A 15711-nucleotide genomic window follows, 5' to 3' on the forward strand; every position below is an offset into this window, starting at 1 on the left:
TAGAGAAGACTGCTAAGTTAAAATGAAAGTGAGGATGAACATATTCATACCCACCAAGGAGGGTTGTCTGTAGATCAGCTGATAATGTAAGATCTTGACTGTTATTTTCTTGTGAAGAAATAAGAAAGGCTTTTGGTTGCAGAAAATGTGCAGGTTATCCCATAGGTGAGTACGTTTATCTTGTTGGTGATTATACTTGTACCTGGAACCTGGAGCATTGTAGCTCCGGAGGTCAAGCATTTGCACTAAGGCTGTCTGTTCTGCTTCTTAAGTTGAATGTGGTCAGTTGATATAAATTTGGTGAAGGTATTTGCTCCTGTTGTTTTTAATAATTGGAATGTGAGCAGATAAGTTGTGGTAACAAAATTATTCTCTTGTGTTTCTCTGCAGCTTTTGTCTTGCCCCAGCAGCTCCCCTGCAAATCAATGCTCCACTTGCTCCCAACCAGACTATTGAAGTGTCTCTTGCAGTCAATACAGTAGGCTCTGTAATGAAGATGGATCCGCTAAACAATTTGCAGGTTTGTAACATGTATGTGGTCTGGAGCAAATACCTAACAACTTTATCTGACTCCTTCCTGTGTTATAGATTGCAGGTACAGTCATTGAGATGTAAGTTTTCATCCCAGCTGCACTGGCCATAGCTGTCTGTGTTAGGCTACAGTGACTGCTGTGTCTGGCATATAGCTAGGCTGTCTGACAGATCTCCCTCCCTTCTGTTCTTTTTGCAATCCTAGACCCTTATCTGTTGTCAGGGTTCAGTGTGTTTCTTCGTAAATTCTGCACATTGAACATTTAGGAAGGAAGATTGTTTTATCAAACAGGTGGTCCATTGCAGGGTGCTGACAATTGCTTGAAAATCACTACACAGTGGGGAGTGGGATTTTGCCCTTTCCCTACCGTTTTACAATCTTGGAGTTAGTACATATAATTAGCAGGGAGTGTGGGAGTGCAGGGGCCTTACTCACGTAATAAAACATTGTGTCTTTTTTTTATTAGATTTATTGCATTTCAACATGCTGTGGTTAATGTAGTGTATGTCATTTTAGTGAGTCGGCAATGAAGCGAAATATAATCTGTCATCTACTATATTCAGTCAGTACACTCCCTTGCCTTGTCCTTCCTCAGCCTGCTGACTGCTGTCATTGGTACTAACTTGTAAGAATCCTGCCTGTGACCCCCCCCCCCCCCGTTCTAGAATCTCTGTCCCACTTCTGTGACTCTTTTTTTTTTTCCTACCATCACAACTCTGTCCTGTAAGAGATTAGTGGTGCCTCTTGGTGCCACATTGTGCATCCTCTCCATTCCCTTGATGACCACCTGAATCCTTTCCTGCTGTGTGTTACTACGTCTAATTCTTGGACTGGTTTCAGTGTAATCGAATCTCACCTGTCTCTTGTGCAAAAACTCTCGAATCACCTTTGTGATTCCTCTCAGTTTGCTAAAGCCCTCTTCCCTGTCCCCCCACACTGTCATCTCCCTCAGTTCTTGACCCATGCCTCTGCTACCTATTTGCATTCTGTTCCCCTTCGGTTCCTTTCATTGCCTGTGTTAGTTGCTTTCTTCCCTGTGCATCACCTGACAGTCTTTTCATCTGTTTACCCTTCCTGCATGCTTTCTCCACTATTTTTGCTTTTTTTTAACTTTCACTCATCAGGTTGAGTATCTCCATTTATTACTCTGATGTCTCAGCTAATGCCTTCACAGGAGAATTTCTGCTTGATTCTCCTGTGAAGGCATTAGCTGAGACGTCAGAGGAATAAACACTGTTTTACTTCTTTTTGGGTCACTGTTTTGTGGTTTTTGTAGCGTTGTCGCCTCACAGTAAGATGCTGTCCGGTTCGATTCTCAGCTGAGCGTCTTCTGTGTGGAGACATGCGTGAATGGGCGTACCTTTGTTGAAGGTTGTGCATCAAGGCTGGTAACTCGGCACGTAAAAATCAACTACCAATCATTAGCGGACCGGAGTTCCGCTGTGGTGACTCCTAACCGGGAAAAGCCGAAAGACACCACAACAACAACATTCTATTGGTTTCATTTGTGGTTTAATTGAGTATCTCTCCATGTCTACTTCATTCCTGCTATCCTTGTTGTGTGAGTGACTACATGACTATCTCTGACTTTCTTGTCCTTCACCCCTTGTCATTGCTATGAGCACCTGCATTGTACCTTGGCTTCTTCCTGCTTGTCTTTTCTTTACTTGTCCGTACGTCCATTTCTTCTTTCACCTTACTCTGTGCTAACCATTTGCTTTTATTCCTCAGCTCCTCAAGCAACCTCTGTACATGTCCTTCAGGCATCTGTCTGTACACCCACTCACATCTCCACTCCCCATGACATGCGACAAGCAAGCATTCACCCCCAATTCTTGAGCCCTGATCACATAGCAAGGGGCCATACCCACTCACAAGTGGTAGCTAAACTGGTAAAGCAATTATCCTGGCAGACTCAGAGGAACTTGCACCCCTGCAGTGCCCTGTTTTCTGCTTGCATGCTGCAGGAGGGGGGGGAGCTGGACCGGGGTGCCTTCATCCTCTCAGCCCTAAGGGTCAGCACTGCATTGTACACTTGTGCTGAATGGCAACCATTCCTACCTTCCCAGTCTTGGGAACTACATAACAGATCCCTACTCCCATCCAAGTCAGTACTGTGCATTTTCTTTGAGTCTAAAATGAAAAAGGGCAGTGACCCAGCTGAACTAATGAAGTTAAAATGCAGTAAACAAATTAGTAATATTTGTGCCTGTCCAGGAACAACTGTTGGCGCTTTCCAGCCTTATCAAGTACTGAGTAGGACTAATGGTAACAGTTGCTCCACCGTTTTTCAGTGGTTCACAGTCATCATGTGATCTTCCTCTGCTTACTGTCATTGTGCAGTGACCTGAACGTAGGGGCTTGGTTGCTACTAATTAACAGCACTGAGTGGAGGAGTACTTCTGTGCTTCCTTGTTCCTTACTTTTCATCACTTTGCATTGCTGATTTGTTGTAGATATTACATATGTAGTAATAGCGATCGTAATCCTGTTTTTTTTCTCTTATCTCTGTTGTCTTTAGGTTGCAGTGAAGAACAATATTGATGTCTTCTATTTCAGTTGCCTTTATCCCCTTAACATTCTGTTTGTGGAAGATGGCAAAATGGGTGAGTGCATTTTAAAGAGACATTCTAAATGTCCACATTTTTACGTGGTGCTGGGATTTGTAGCCTTTAGTCCCATACCCTATCTTATTCTTAAGGATGTTGATAGCCTGATAAAGGAGGTTCCATTTAAATGATACAAGCAGATAAGAAGTTTGATAATTTTGTGGTGAGCTTTTTTTTTGCCCTTTGTGCTGCTTGGGACACTGTTGATGATATTCCAAATTAATTCATTCTTGCTTAGGCTGAAAGTTATATTCCAGACAGGCATAGGTTCATAAGCAAGTACTAGGTTAGCTGCCCTTGTGGACCATTTTAAGCCTAACCAATCTCCCTTAGTGAGAATCAAACCTTGTACTTGTTTGTGAGGCAAACACCTTAACCCATTACGCCAATCCCCAGCAGAAACCTTAAAAAAAATCATAGTAGTGTTGGAGCTTTGCTGCATCTATAAATTGTACATAGTCTTCAGGTAGTTTTTAGTTTTTTTTCCTGTTATATTTGGTAGTCATTAATTATTTCTGCAGAATTTATTGGAAAGCTGTAAAGTTTTTGATTCTTGTTTCTGTTTTTTTTTTTTTTTCTATTCTCAGATCGACAAGTTTTTTTGGCTACTTGGAAAGACATCCCTAGTGAAAATGAAGCTCAGTTCCAGATAAAGGATTGTACGCTAAGTGCAGGTATGCCATTTTGTTTTCAGCTGGACTGTCACATATGTATAATGATGTGACTTTCAGATTCATTCAAGTTACTTACAGCTTCTAAGATCAGTTGGGCTTGTTTTATTCTTTGTTGACATCAAACGGGTATATGGTCATCGAATAAGTTTCACTTATTTTATGTTTAGTTGACTTTGGGTATCCAAAAGAGCCTTGCCCACCCATTTTCAACAGATGCCTATGGTATATTATACAAACACAGTAGTGAACAAGAGAAGACTCTTGCATCTTACAATTACACGAGGAAGTAAAATATTGTACAAGTACACACTAGGAGCTTTCGTCATCAAAGGTACTAGTACTATTTATGTGTTGGTGTTCATGTGTATGGTACTGATGTTTCATGCAGGAGTCTAATTAAAACCATTATGTAACAGTATATGCCATTATAAAAAAAATATGCAAAGTAGTGTAAACAAAGCAGCATATAGGTACAGACATGTTAAAAGAAATGCATGTAACAGTAACTGCAGAGGGGTAATTAAAACTGGACTATATAAAGTTAATATTTTTCATATTCTTTTAATAGTCAAAAATCACTGCTGTTAAAACTCCACTGGAAGAGCAGATTTGGAGTTAGCATTTTAAAGGGAAACTGATCCCTGTAGCTATATGTCCAGTTAGCCGAGCAGAAGTACACAAACTTTTATGAATCCTGTTTTTTGTAAAGGTAAAGTATTGGATCTTTCTTCCAGCTGCACTTTTTATTCTTTGCGGTAAAGTTGCATATGTGTTTTTGTCATCAGTATAAATAAATAAATTATATATATATATATATATATATATATATATATATATATATATATGGATCTACTTCTAATAAATAAATTATATATATATATATATATATATATATATATATATATATATATGGATGTACTTCTAAATTTCAGAGTTTCAAAACTTCAAATTTCTTATGGTTAAGACCATAAGATCAAAGTTTTGAAACTTCGAACCATTTAAATGGAGGTCGATGTACAGCATGGAATGGAATATTTACAATTTTCCTCGCTGTAGTGCAATCTCAGAGATGGTATATTTAATTAGTGAGGGAGTAAAGAACTTGGAAAAAATGTTGTTTTTATTTCTTTTATTTACAGTTTGAGGTTTCGAACTTTCGATCTTATGGTCTCGACTGTAAGAAATTCGAAGTTTTGAAACTTCGAAATTTAGAAGTCGACCCATACTATACGTGTGTGTGTGTGTGTGTGTGTGTGTGTGTGTGTCTGTATAGATGTGTATGTATGTGTTTATTTCCTCAACACAGGTTGCCAGATATGAATTTTCTAGATGTAACTTTTTTATCTTAAGCAACCTGTAATTCATTTCTTCCAATATATCAGTAATACTAGAAACATCGTGGCTAACAACATTAAACACATTAATGGTAGTATTAAACAAATGTATAGTGGTATTCAACCGCTCTTTAATTTCCAAACAACAGTTTGGATTTAAATTATTAGTAGGTGGTGTTCGTCTGACCATGAAACTGTTCTCATTAATAGGGTTAATTTATGTAATGTTTTTGAACACTCTCTCTCTAAATCTGGAGAAGAGGAAACATTGTAGCTTCAACAGAGGTTATTTAAGGGCTAAAGTTAGGTGTAGTCTAATCTGTTTAGATTTATCTGAGGAAGTTCTGGAAGGTACCAGGAAGCAAGCGCTAGTATCTTTAATGATACTTTTTATTGTTTAAGTGCGAGTTTGTTAATAAACCTTCTAAAGGAACTTTTATCCCTGCTGGACTTGCTGCTGCATTTTCTGGTGGTCGCTCACCATTTTGTTGGATAGTTTGTCTCTTGTGTCTCTGGCTGGTTTTTAAATTTCATAATGATATTTATGGGCTTTAAATGCAAGGTCATTACGGCTGTACTAGACTAGGTATGTTATTTTTGTAGGCCATCTTGGAGAAATTTGACATCTTTTATTGAAGTATTCATGTTTGCTTAGTTTGCAGCTATCGACATATTTTATTATCCGGAACTCGTTTGACTCTTCTTTGTGAGGAATAGGTCAAAAAAGAAGAGACTCCCATACATAATCCTTTAGGACTCCACTGGCAATGCCCAAACCTAACTCTTTTTGTTTTAGCCAATGAATTATGTATGGATCAACATTTAATGCATATAACTGACAGTTTTTCTTCTATGTAGAATAGTGATGTTCTTCGTGTTTCACTGTTGCAGTCATAACTGTAGGGTGTTCCTGCCGGCAGGCAGCCCGAGGTCGGCCAGAATCCCAAAGTCTGGGTCCGGCGTCGGCTGTACCAGCAAGTACCCTGACGTCAGAACGCAGAGGTATAAAGCTGACAGCCGACGCCATCTTCTCCAGTCTTTCTTGCCGTGCGGTGGAAAGCAGCTCGCAAATCGTTGGTTGACACATTCAAGACATCGTGCTTTGTCGTCGGTCCGAAGTTTCTACTTCTCCTCCGATGTCAGAAAAAGTTAATAATTGTATATCGTGTAGAAAACAAATACCTCATAAAGATTTCCACTCTTACTGTCTACCTTGCTTAGGCCCTGACCACAACGTTTCTTGCTGTCGGTTCTGTGCCAGGTTTAATTCTCGCACTGTCAAGCGTAGGTACGATTGGGCCTTGAATTATTTCGGTAGACTATTCAATTATAGGATGTCATCGGATACTTTACCGACAACCAGAATTCAAAAGAAAAGCAAGGACAAGGATAGGCCTCCGAGGTCCAAACAAGATACTTTGCAGCCGGAGCCAGCTTCGGGTTCGGCGGTCGTCAGTGAGGTGCTTTTGCAGCCCCTGTCATCCGCCACTTCGGAACCGATGGCCGACACTGACTCCCATGGGGAGCCTTCTAGGCCTAGTATTTTATCTGCTGCAGGACCTTCAGACGTCGCTCCTTCAGATGGGTTCGGAACCGCTGTGCAGGTACCGGCTTCTGAGGGGGTTTTCAGGCCTTCTCATATCACTATTTCTACAAAGACAAAGGCAAAGTCAAAGACTCCTGTAAAACCAAGGGTTTCTTCTCAAGCCTCCTCGGATACAGCTCCCAAGTCCCAGAAGCAATTACTACGGATGGCTGAAGATTTACTTACAATGATTAGGGGTTTTCACCCTCCTCCAGAAAAAAGGCCTAGACAGGATATTCCTTACGATTCATCTGATCAGGCTTCTGTGTCTTCTGTCTCTTCCACTGACCAGGATTATTCTTTTCCTCCTTATGAGGATTCTGATGCAGAGGACTCTATTCCCTCTGCTTCCCCCCCTGAAGATTTCTCTTTTGGGAAAACCTTACATGAGATGAGGGAGCATTTTCATTGGGAAGGTCAGGATTATTCTGCTTCCAAGAAGAGACTTAGGGAATTTCTCCTTCTCCCTCAACACAGACCTTTGGCTATTCCTCCTGTACTTGATGTTGTGGATGATGCTTTTTCTGAAGCTAACCTGAATCCTGATTCCTTGCCGCCTGCTCCTTCTAAGCCTGACAGATTTTACAGAGTCCCTGACTCCCATCAATTCTTATTTAAGAACCCTTCTGCTGATCCTGAAACCATTTCTCAGGGTTCTAGGGCTGCTAAGGCCGCTTCATCTAAAAATCCTATTCCCTCTGAAAAGGATTCTCGTGCCTTGGACAGGTGGGGCAAAAAGGTTTACACTTCTGCTACTCTTTCTATTAGAGCTTTAAATTGCCAGATGTTCTTCATCTCACATTGCTGCAGTCCTTTCACTTGGGTAGTCCGCTGTCCTCGGTCGGCCCGAATATCAAAGTATAAGGTTGACGTCGGTCAAGGCGCATTTGACTGACATCAGGACGTCAGGGAACAAATGCGCATGACCGACGTCATATCCTCAGTCTTTTTTGCCGCATGGTCCGATGCAGAAGCAGCATTGCAAGTGCCGGTTGGCGTTCTGAGATTTTTCGATTTCGAAGTTTCAGACCGAGTTCAAAGTTGGCTAAGTACCCCGTTGGGGAATATTTTAGTTTTTTCTTGCCTCAGTGATTTACCGGATGTCAGAAAGTCAATAATTGCATTTCTTGTGGGAAACAGATACCGCATAGAGATTATCATACTTTGTGTATTCCTTGCTTAGGGCCTGAGCACGACGTTGTTGGCTGTCGCTCTTGTGCTAGATTTAATAAACGCACTATAAAGAGAAGGTTGGATTGTGCAAGGTTAGTCTTTGGGAAGCGGTGCAATTATAAAATGCCGTCGGATGCTCCGATGCCCGCTTCTTCGAAGAAGCGTAAGGACAAAGCAGTTAAGCCTAGGCTAGAAGAACCGTCTGTACCAGATGCCGGTTCTTTAGAGGTGTCGGTGGAGCTGGTGGCTCCACCGGAGGTTTCTTTGTGTTCCCAGGGTGAGACTTTATTATTGCAAGATGTGGCCTCTCAGGAGGCAAGTCAGGCTGAGGGGGCTTCTCAGGTTACTATACTCCCCTCCCTTCCTAGGGTGGCTAGGCCCTCTCCTTCTGTTTCAAAGGCTTCTCCCAGGGGCAGGCCAGGTTTAGCTTCAGTTGGTGTTACCCCTAGCTTTTCAGGAACTGTGCCCAAGAAGCATATGCTTAAAATGGCAGAAGATTTGATTACTTTGATTAGGGGTTCTATGCCCCCTCCTGATAAGAGACCTAGGATGGAGCCTGAGCTGGGGGGTTTTGAGCAGGCTTCAGATGTTACAGAGTCTTCGGCTGAAGACTTGCAGGAGTACTCTCCTTATTCTGATTCTGATGTGGATGATTCTACTCCTTCTGCTTCTCCTCCTGAGGATTTTTCTTTTTCAGAAACTCTTCATTCCATGAGGGAGCATTTTAAGTGGGAAGGTCAGGACTTCTCTGATTCCAGGAAAAGGCTTAGGGAATTTTTGTTTTTACCCCAGCATAGGCCTTTGGCTATACCTCCTGTTTTGGATGTAGTGGAAGATGTTTTTTCGGAGGCTTCTCTTAATCCTGATTCTTTGCCTCCTGCTCCTGTTAAGCCGGATAGGTATTACAGGGTGCCTGAAGCTCATAAGTATCTTTTTAAGAGTCCTAGGGCGGACCCAGAAACTGTTAGCCAGGGGCCTAAAGGTGTTAAGGCTTCTGTTGTAAAGAATCCGGTTCCTGCAGACAGAGGCTAGGGCCTTGGATAGATGGGGAAAGAAAATTTATACTTCTTCCACACTTGCTATGAGGGCTTTGAATTGCCAGTTTCACATGTTGAAATACCAAAACTATCTCCTTTCACAATTGAAGTCTAAAGTTGATGCTCTGGCAGTAGGTATTGATTGTAAAGAGTTGCAAGATTTAGTACATGTTTCTGAACAGGTGGGTAAGCATTCTTTGCAATGTGGTTTTGATGCTGTACAGGCCTCGTCTAGGGTGGCTGCCACTGGGTCAGTTCTTCGCAGGCACGCCTGGCTAAGGGATCAAAATTTGTCTGAACATGTTAAAACAAGGATTTTAGATGCTCCTTTACAATCTGACGTGTTGTTTGGTCCTCCTGTTGAGGCAGTTTTAAAGAAAATGGAAGACAAGGCTAAGTCTATGCAGACTGTTAAAGATTTTTTGCAGGTCCAGCCTCCAAAGTTTAGTAGAAATTGGCCTACTAAGGGGTGGACGTATCCTTCTTATGATTCCCAGTCTAGGGGTAGGTCTAGACGTGGTAGGGGCAGAGCTCAGGGCTCTTTCAGGCCTAGAACAGGGAGTTCTCCTGCACAGTCTTCGGGTGAGGGCAGGGGTCAGTCCTTTCGTAAACAGACCCAGTGACCTACCTTTTCAGCTGCCAGAGCCTTCTCGTCTGGCAGCACCTTTGGGAGGAAGGTTGGCACTTTTCAAAGAAAATTGGAGTTTAATTACCCAAGACAGATGGGTATTGGATATCATACACCACGGTTACAGGTTTTATTTCCATACCTTGCCTCCTTTCAAAGGCATGCCAGACGTTCCTCCTCAACAAAGAATAGAGGCTCACAAGCAAGTTTCTCTGTTACTCCAAATAGGGGCCATACAGCCGGTCCCTATGCCAGAAGTGGGCCTAGGATTTTATTCTCGCCTGTTCCTAGTACCAAAGAAGGGGAACACGTGGAGACCAATTTTGGATTTATCTACCCTCAACACTTATCTGGACATTCCCAAGTTCAAAATGTTGGCGTTACAGCAGCTTTTACCTCTGCTGGGCAAAGATCATTGGATGGTAACTTTGGATCTCAAGGAGGCTTACCTTCATGTTCCTATCAGACTAAGTTGCAGGAAGTATCTACGTTTTTGTGCTGGGACTTCTCACTATCAGTTCTCTGCATTGCCCTTTGGCTTATCTACTGCGCCCAGAGTGTTCACGAAAGTTCTGGCTCCAGTGATAGCTTTCTTCAGGCTAAAAGGAATACAGATCTATCCTTATTTGGACGACTGCCTGATTCTGGCTCAAGGAAGGAAGAGCTTCTTCATCATTTGGAATATGTGATAGCAGTGCTAAGATGCCTGGGGTATTCTGTGAACGAAATAAAGTCCAGTCTAGTACCCTCTCAGGACATGTGCTTTCTGGGTGTGAGACTGAATACAGCATCCCAGATGGCCTTTTAACCCCGGACAAACAAAAGAGTCTATCCCTTTACTTCCATCAGCTATCTCATCAGTCCGGGCTGACTGCAAGGACAGTCCTTCAAGCCTTAGGGTTCATGGCATCTTGTATTCTGGTGCTTCCCAATGCCAAACTGCATATGAGGAAGCTGCAATGGTATCTCAAAAATGTATGGACACAGCACTGCCAGGATCTAGACACTGTCATTCAAATAATACCTTGCATTCAAAAGGAATTTTTGTGGTGGGCTCAGGAATGTCACCTAAACAAGGGACTCTCTGTGACCCGACCAGAGGCGAGTCAGATTTTAACGACAGATGCCTCAGACAAAGCTTGGGGAGCTCATCTAAATGGAAAGTGGATACAAGACACGTGGCCTGCCAGACTACAACATCTACATATCAACCTGAAGGAGATGTTAGCAGTCCAGTTTGCATTAATAGCTTTCAAGGATTTACTTCTTCCAGGGCAGGTGTTGATTCTAACAGACAACACAACTGTCATGTGGTACATCAACAAGCAAGGGGAACATTCTTATCCTCTATGCAGGCAAGCAATGATTTTGTGGGAGACTGCTCTCAGTTTACAGCTCAATCTTCAGGCAAGGTTTCTGCCAGGAGCACAGAACTCCTTAGCAGATGTGTTGAGCAGACAATTATGGATCCCCACAGTGGAAATTGGATCCTCATGTATTTCAGAAATTGACAGTGTCATGGGGAACTCCAGACATAGATCTGTTCGCTTCTCCACTAAACCATCAGCTGCCAAAGTTTTGCACAAAAGGTTTCATCCCACAGCTTGGAAAGTGGATGCTCTTTCTTTCAATTGGAGCAATCTTCATGTGTATGCCTTTCCTCCTCTGCCTCTCCTCCCAAAGGTACTTCTAAAGGTCAGACAGGACAAGCCAAGGATGATTTTAATAGCTCCAGATTGGCCTTGACAGCACTGGTACCCATTACTGAGAAGTCTGGTACGGAAGCCTCCATGGCCTTTGCCTTCGATTCCACACCTGTTGTCACAGGAGGACAGCCATTTGCTGAATGTCAAACTTCACTCTCTTCACCTAACAGCCTGGCATATTCTGTTTTGAACCATAGAGGGTCTCAACTTCCACAACAAGTTTTGAATGTGATTTTGGAAGCTAGAAGGCCTAGTACAAGTAAAGTGTACGCAGATAAATGGAAGAGATTTTTATTTTGGAGTGCAGCAAAAGATTTTGATGATGATCTTCATTCCACATTGCTGCAGTCCTAACTATTGGGTAGTCCGCTGTCCAGTCGGCCCGAATACCAAAGTATATGGCTGACGTCGGTCAGGGCGCATTAGACTGACGTCAGTACGTCAGGGTACTAATGCGCATGACCGACGTCATATCCTCAGTCTTTTTTGCCGCATGGTCCGATGCAGAAGCAATTTTGCGAGTGCAGGTTGGCGTTCTGAAAGTTTCTGAAGTCAGAGTTTCAGACCGAGTCAAAGTTGGCTAAGTACCCCGTTGGGGAATATTTTGGTTTTTTCTTGCCTCAGTATTTAACCGGATGTCAGAAAAAGTGAATAACTGTATTTCTTGTGGGAAACAGATACCTCATAGGGATTACCATACTTTGTGTATACCTTGTTTAGGGCCTGAGCACGACGTTGTTGGATGCCGCTCTTGTGCTAGATTTAACAAATGCACTATTAAGAGAAGGTTAGACTGTGCCAGGTTAGTTTTTGGGAAGCGTTGTAATTATAAAATGCCGTCGGATGCTCCGGCGCTTCGGCCAAAAAGCGCAAGGACAAAGCAGCAAAACCTAGAGTTGAAGAACCGACAGTCCCGGACGTCGGTTCTCTAGAAGGCTCAGTGGAGCCGGAGGTTCTGCCAGGAGTTTCTTTGGAGTCTCAGGAGAGACTTTACTGTTACAAGATGTGTCCTCTCAGGAAGTAGGCCAGGCTGAGGGGCTTCTCAGGTGGCTGTTCTTCCCTCTCTTCCTAAGGTGGTTAGGGCCTCCCTTCTGTTTCCAAGGCTTCTTTGAGAGGCAGGCCAAGTTTAGCTTCAGTGGGGTTTCTCCTAGTGCTTCAGGGTCTTTGCCTAAGAAACATATGCTTAAAATGGCAGAGGATTTAATTACTATGATTAGGGGTTCTATGCCCCCTCCTGATAAGAGGCCTAGGGTGGAACCTGAGTTTGAGAGTTTTGAGCAATGTTCGGAGGCTTCTGAGTCTTCGGCTGAAGACTTGCAGGAGTATCCTCCATATTCTGATTCTGATGTGGATGATTCTACTCCTTCAGCTTCTCCTCCTGAGGATTTTTCATTTTCAGAGACTCTGCATTCCATGAGGGAGCATTTTAAATGGGAAGGTCAAGATTTCTCTGACTCCAGGAAGAGGCTTAGGGAATTCTTGTTTTTACCCCAGCATAGGCCTTTAGCTATACCTCCTGTTCTGACTGTGGTGGAAGATGTTTTTGCAGAGGCTTCCCTGAATCCAGATTCTTTGCCTCCTGCTCCAGTTAAACCGGATAGGTACTATAGGGTGCCTGAAGCTCATAAGTATCTTTTTAAGAGTCCTAGGGCAGACCCGGAAACTGTCTCTCAGGGGCCTAAAGGTGTGAAGGCCTCTGTTGTTAAAAATCCTGTTCCTCCTGATAAAGAGGCAAGGGCTTTGGATAGATGGGGAAAGAAAGTGTATACTTCTTCCACTTTAGCCATGAGGCGTTGAATTGTCAGTTTCACATGTTAAAATATCAGAATTATCTCCTTTCACAATTGAAATCTAAGGTGGATGCTCTGGCAGAAGGTATTGAATGTAAAGAGTTGCAGGATTTAGTTCATGTGTCTGCACAGGTGGGTAAACATTCCCTGCAGTGTGGTTTTGATGCTGTGCAGGCCTCCTCGAGGGTGGCTGCCACTGGTTCTGTTCTTCGTAGGCACGCCTGGTTGAGGGATCAGAATTTAGCTGAGCATGTTAAAACAAGGATTTTGGATGCTCCTTTACAGTCTGATGTGTTGTTTGGTGCGCCTGTGGAAGCAGTTTTAAAGAAAATGGAGGACAAGGCTAAGTCTATGCAAACTGTTAAGGATTTTTTGCAGGTTCAGCCTCCGAAGTTTAGTAGAAATTGGCCTACTAAGGGATGGACTTATCCTGCTTATGATTCTCAGTCTAGGGGTAGGTCTAGACGTGGTAGGGGCAGAGCTCAAGGTTCTTTTAGGCCTAGGACAGGGAGTTCCCCTGCTCAGACTTCTGGTGAGGGCAGGGGTCAGTCCTTTCGTAAGCAGACCCAATGACCTGCCTTTTCAGCTGCCAGTACATTCTCGCCTGGCAGCACCTTTGGGAGGAAGGCTGTCTCTTTTCAGAGAAAATTGGGATTTAATTACCCAAGACAGATGGGTTCTGGATATCATTCACCACGGTTACAGATTTTATTTCCATACCTTGCCTCCTTTCAAAGGCATGCCAGACATTCCTCCTCTACAAAGGACAGAGGCTCACAAGCAAATTTCTCTGTTGCTCGAAATAGGGGCCATTCAGCCAGTTCCTGTGCCAGAAAGGGGCCTAGGATTTTATTCTCGCCTGTTCCTAGTACCAAAGAAGGGGAACACGTGGAGACCAGTTTTGGATTTATCTATCCTCAACACTTTTCTGGACATTCCCAAGTTCAAAATGTTGACGTTACAACAGCTTTTACCTCTGCTGGGCAAAGATCACTGGATGGTAACTTTAGATTTCAGGGAAGCTTACCTTCATGTGCCTATAAGACTAAGTTGCAGGAAGTATCTGCGTTTTCGAGCTGGAAATTCTCATTATCAGTTCTCTGCATTGCCCTTTGGCTTATCTACTGCGCCCAGAGTATTCACAAAGGTTCTGGCTCCAGTGATAGCTTACTTCAGGCTAAAAGGAATTCAAATCTATCCTTACTTGGACGACTGCCTGATTCTGGCTCAAGAAAAGGAAGACCTTCTACAGCATTTGGAATATGTCATAGCAGTGCTAAGATGCCTAGGGTATTCTGTGAACGAAATAAAGTCCAGTCTAGTACCCTCTCAAGACATGTGCTTTCTGGGTGTGAGACTGAATACAGCAACCCAGATGGCCTTTTTAACCTCGGACAAACAAAAGAATCTTTCCAGTTACTTCCATCAACTTTCTCTTCAGTCCGGGCTGACTGCAAGGACAGTCCTTCAAGCCTTAGGGTTCATGGCATCTTGTATTCTGGTGCTTCCCAATGCCAAACTGCATATGAGGAAGCTGCAATGGTATCTCAAAAATGTATGGACACAGCACTGCCAGGATTTGGACACTGTCATTCAAATAATACCTTGCATTCAAAAGGAATTTTTGTGGTGGGCTCAGGAATGTCACCTAAACAAGGGACTCTCTGTGACCCGGCCAGAGGCGAGTCAGATTCTTACGACAGATGCCTCAGACATTGCTTGGGGAGCTCATCTAAATGGAAAGTGGATACAAGACAAGTGGCCTGCCAGACTACAGCATCTACATATCAACATGAAAGAGATGTTAGCAGTCCAGTTTGCATTAATGGCTTTCAAGGAGTTACTTCTTCCTGGACAGGTGTTGATTCTAACAGACAACACAACTGTCATGTGGTACATCAACAAACAAGGGGGAACACATTCTTACCCATTGTGCAGGCAAGCAATGATTTTATGGGAGACTGCGCTCAGCTTGCAAATAACTCTTCAGGCAAGGTTTCTGCCGGGAGCACAGAACTCCTTAGCAGATGTGTTAAGCAGACAAATCATGGATCCCCACGAGTGGAAACTGGATCTTCATGTATTTCAAAAATTGACAGTGTCATGGGGAACTCCAGACATAGATCTGTTCGCTTCTCCACTAAACCAACAGCTGCCAAAGTTTTGCACAAAGAGGTTTCATCACACAGCTTGGAAAGTGGATGCTCTTTCTTTCAGTTGGAAAAATCTTCATGTGTATGCTTTTCCACCTCTGCCTCTTCTTCCAAAGGTGCTTCTCAAGGTCAGACAAGACAAGCCAAGGATGAATTTAATAGCTCCAGATTGGCCTCGGCAGCACTGGTACCCATTACTGAGGAGTCTGGTAAGGAAGCCTCCATGGCCTTTACCCTTGATTCCACACCTGTTGTCTCAGAGGGACGGTCACCTGCTCAATGTCAAGCTTCACTCTCTTCATCTAACAGCCTGGCATATTCTGTTTTGAAAGACAGCAGGTCTCAACTTCCTCAACAAGTTTTAAATGTGATTATGGAAGCCAGAAGACCTAGTACAAGGAAAGTGTACATGAAAAATGGAAGAGATTTTTATTTTGGACTGCAGCAAAGAATTTGGAGATTTCTGAGCCTAATTTGGGTGTGGCTCTTC

The 15711-nt window shown here is 43.2% G+C and overlaps 1 protein-coding gene across 6 annotated transcripts in view; it reads left to right on the plus strand.

The window, feature by feature from the left end:
- AP1B1 (adaptor related protein complex 1 subunit beta 1) overlaps positions 1 to 15711 on the plus strand; it is a 1110789-nt gene that overhangs the window by 909420 nt on the left and 185658 nt on the right. For all 6 annotated transcript variants that reach the window (XM_044068431.1, XM_044068429.1, XM_044068433.1 and 3 more), the window contains 3 exons: positions 391 to 520; positions 3054 to 3138; positions 3729 to 3815. In XM_044068431.1, coding sequence (XP_043924366.1) covers positions 391 to 520; positions 3054 to 3138; positions 3729 to 3815 — 302 coding nt within the window. The remainder of the gene's footprint in view (positions 1 to 390; positions 521 to 3053; positions 3139 to 3728; positions 3816 to 15711) is intronic.

This window comes from Protopterus annectens, chromosome 4.part0 (assembly GCF_019279795.1).
Source record: "Protopterus annectens isolate FY-2018-M chromosome 4.part0, PAN1.0, whole genome shotgun sequence".
Classification (NCBI taxonomy): Eukaryota; Metazoa; Chordata; order Ceratodontiformes; family Protopteridae; genus Protopterus; species Protopterus annectens.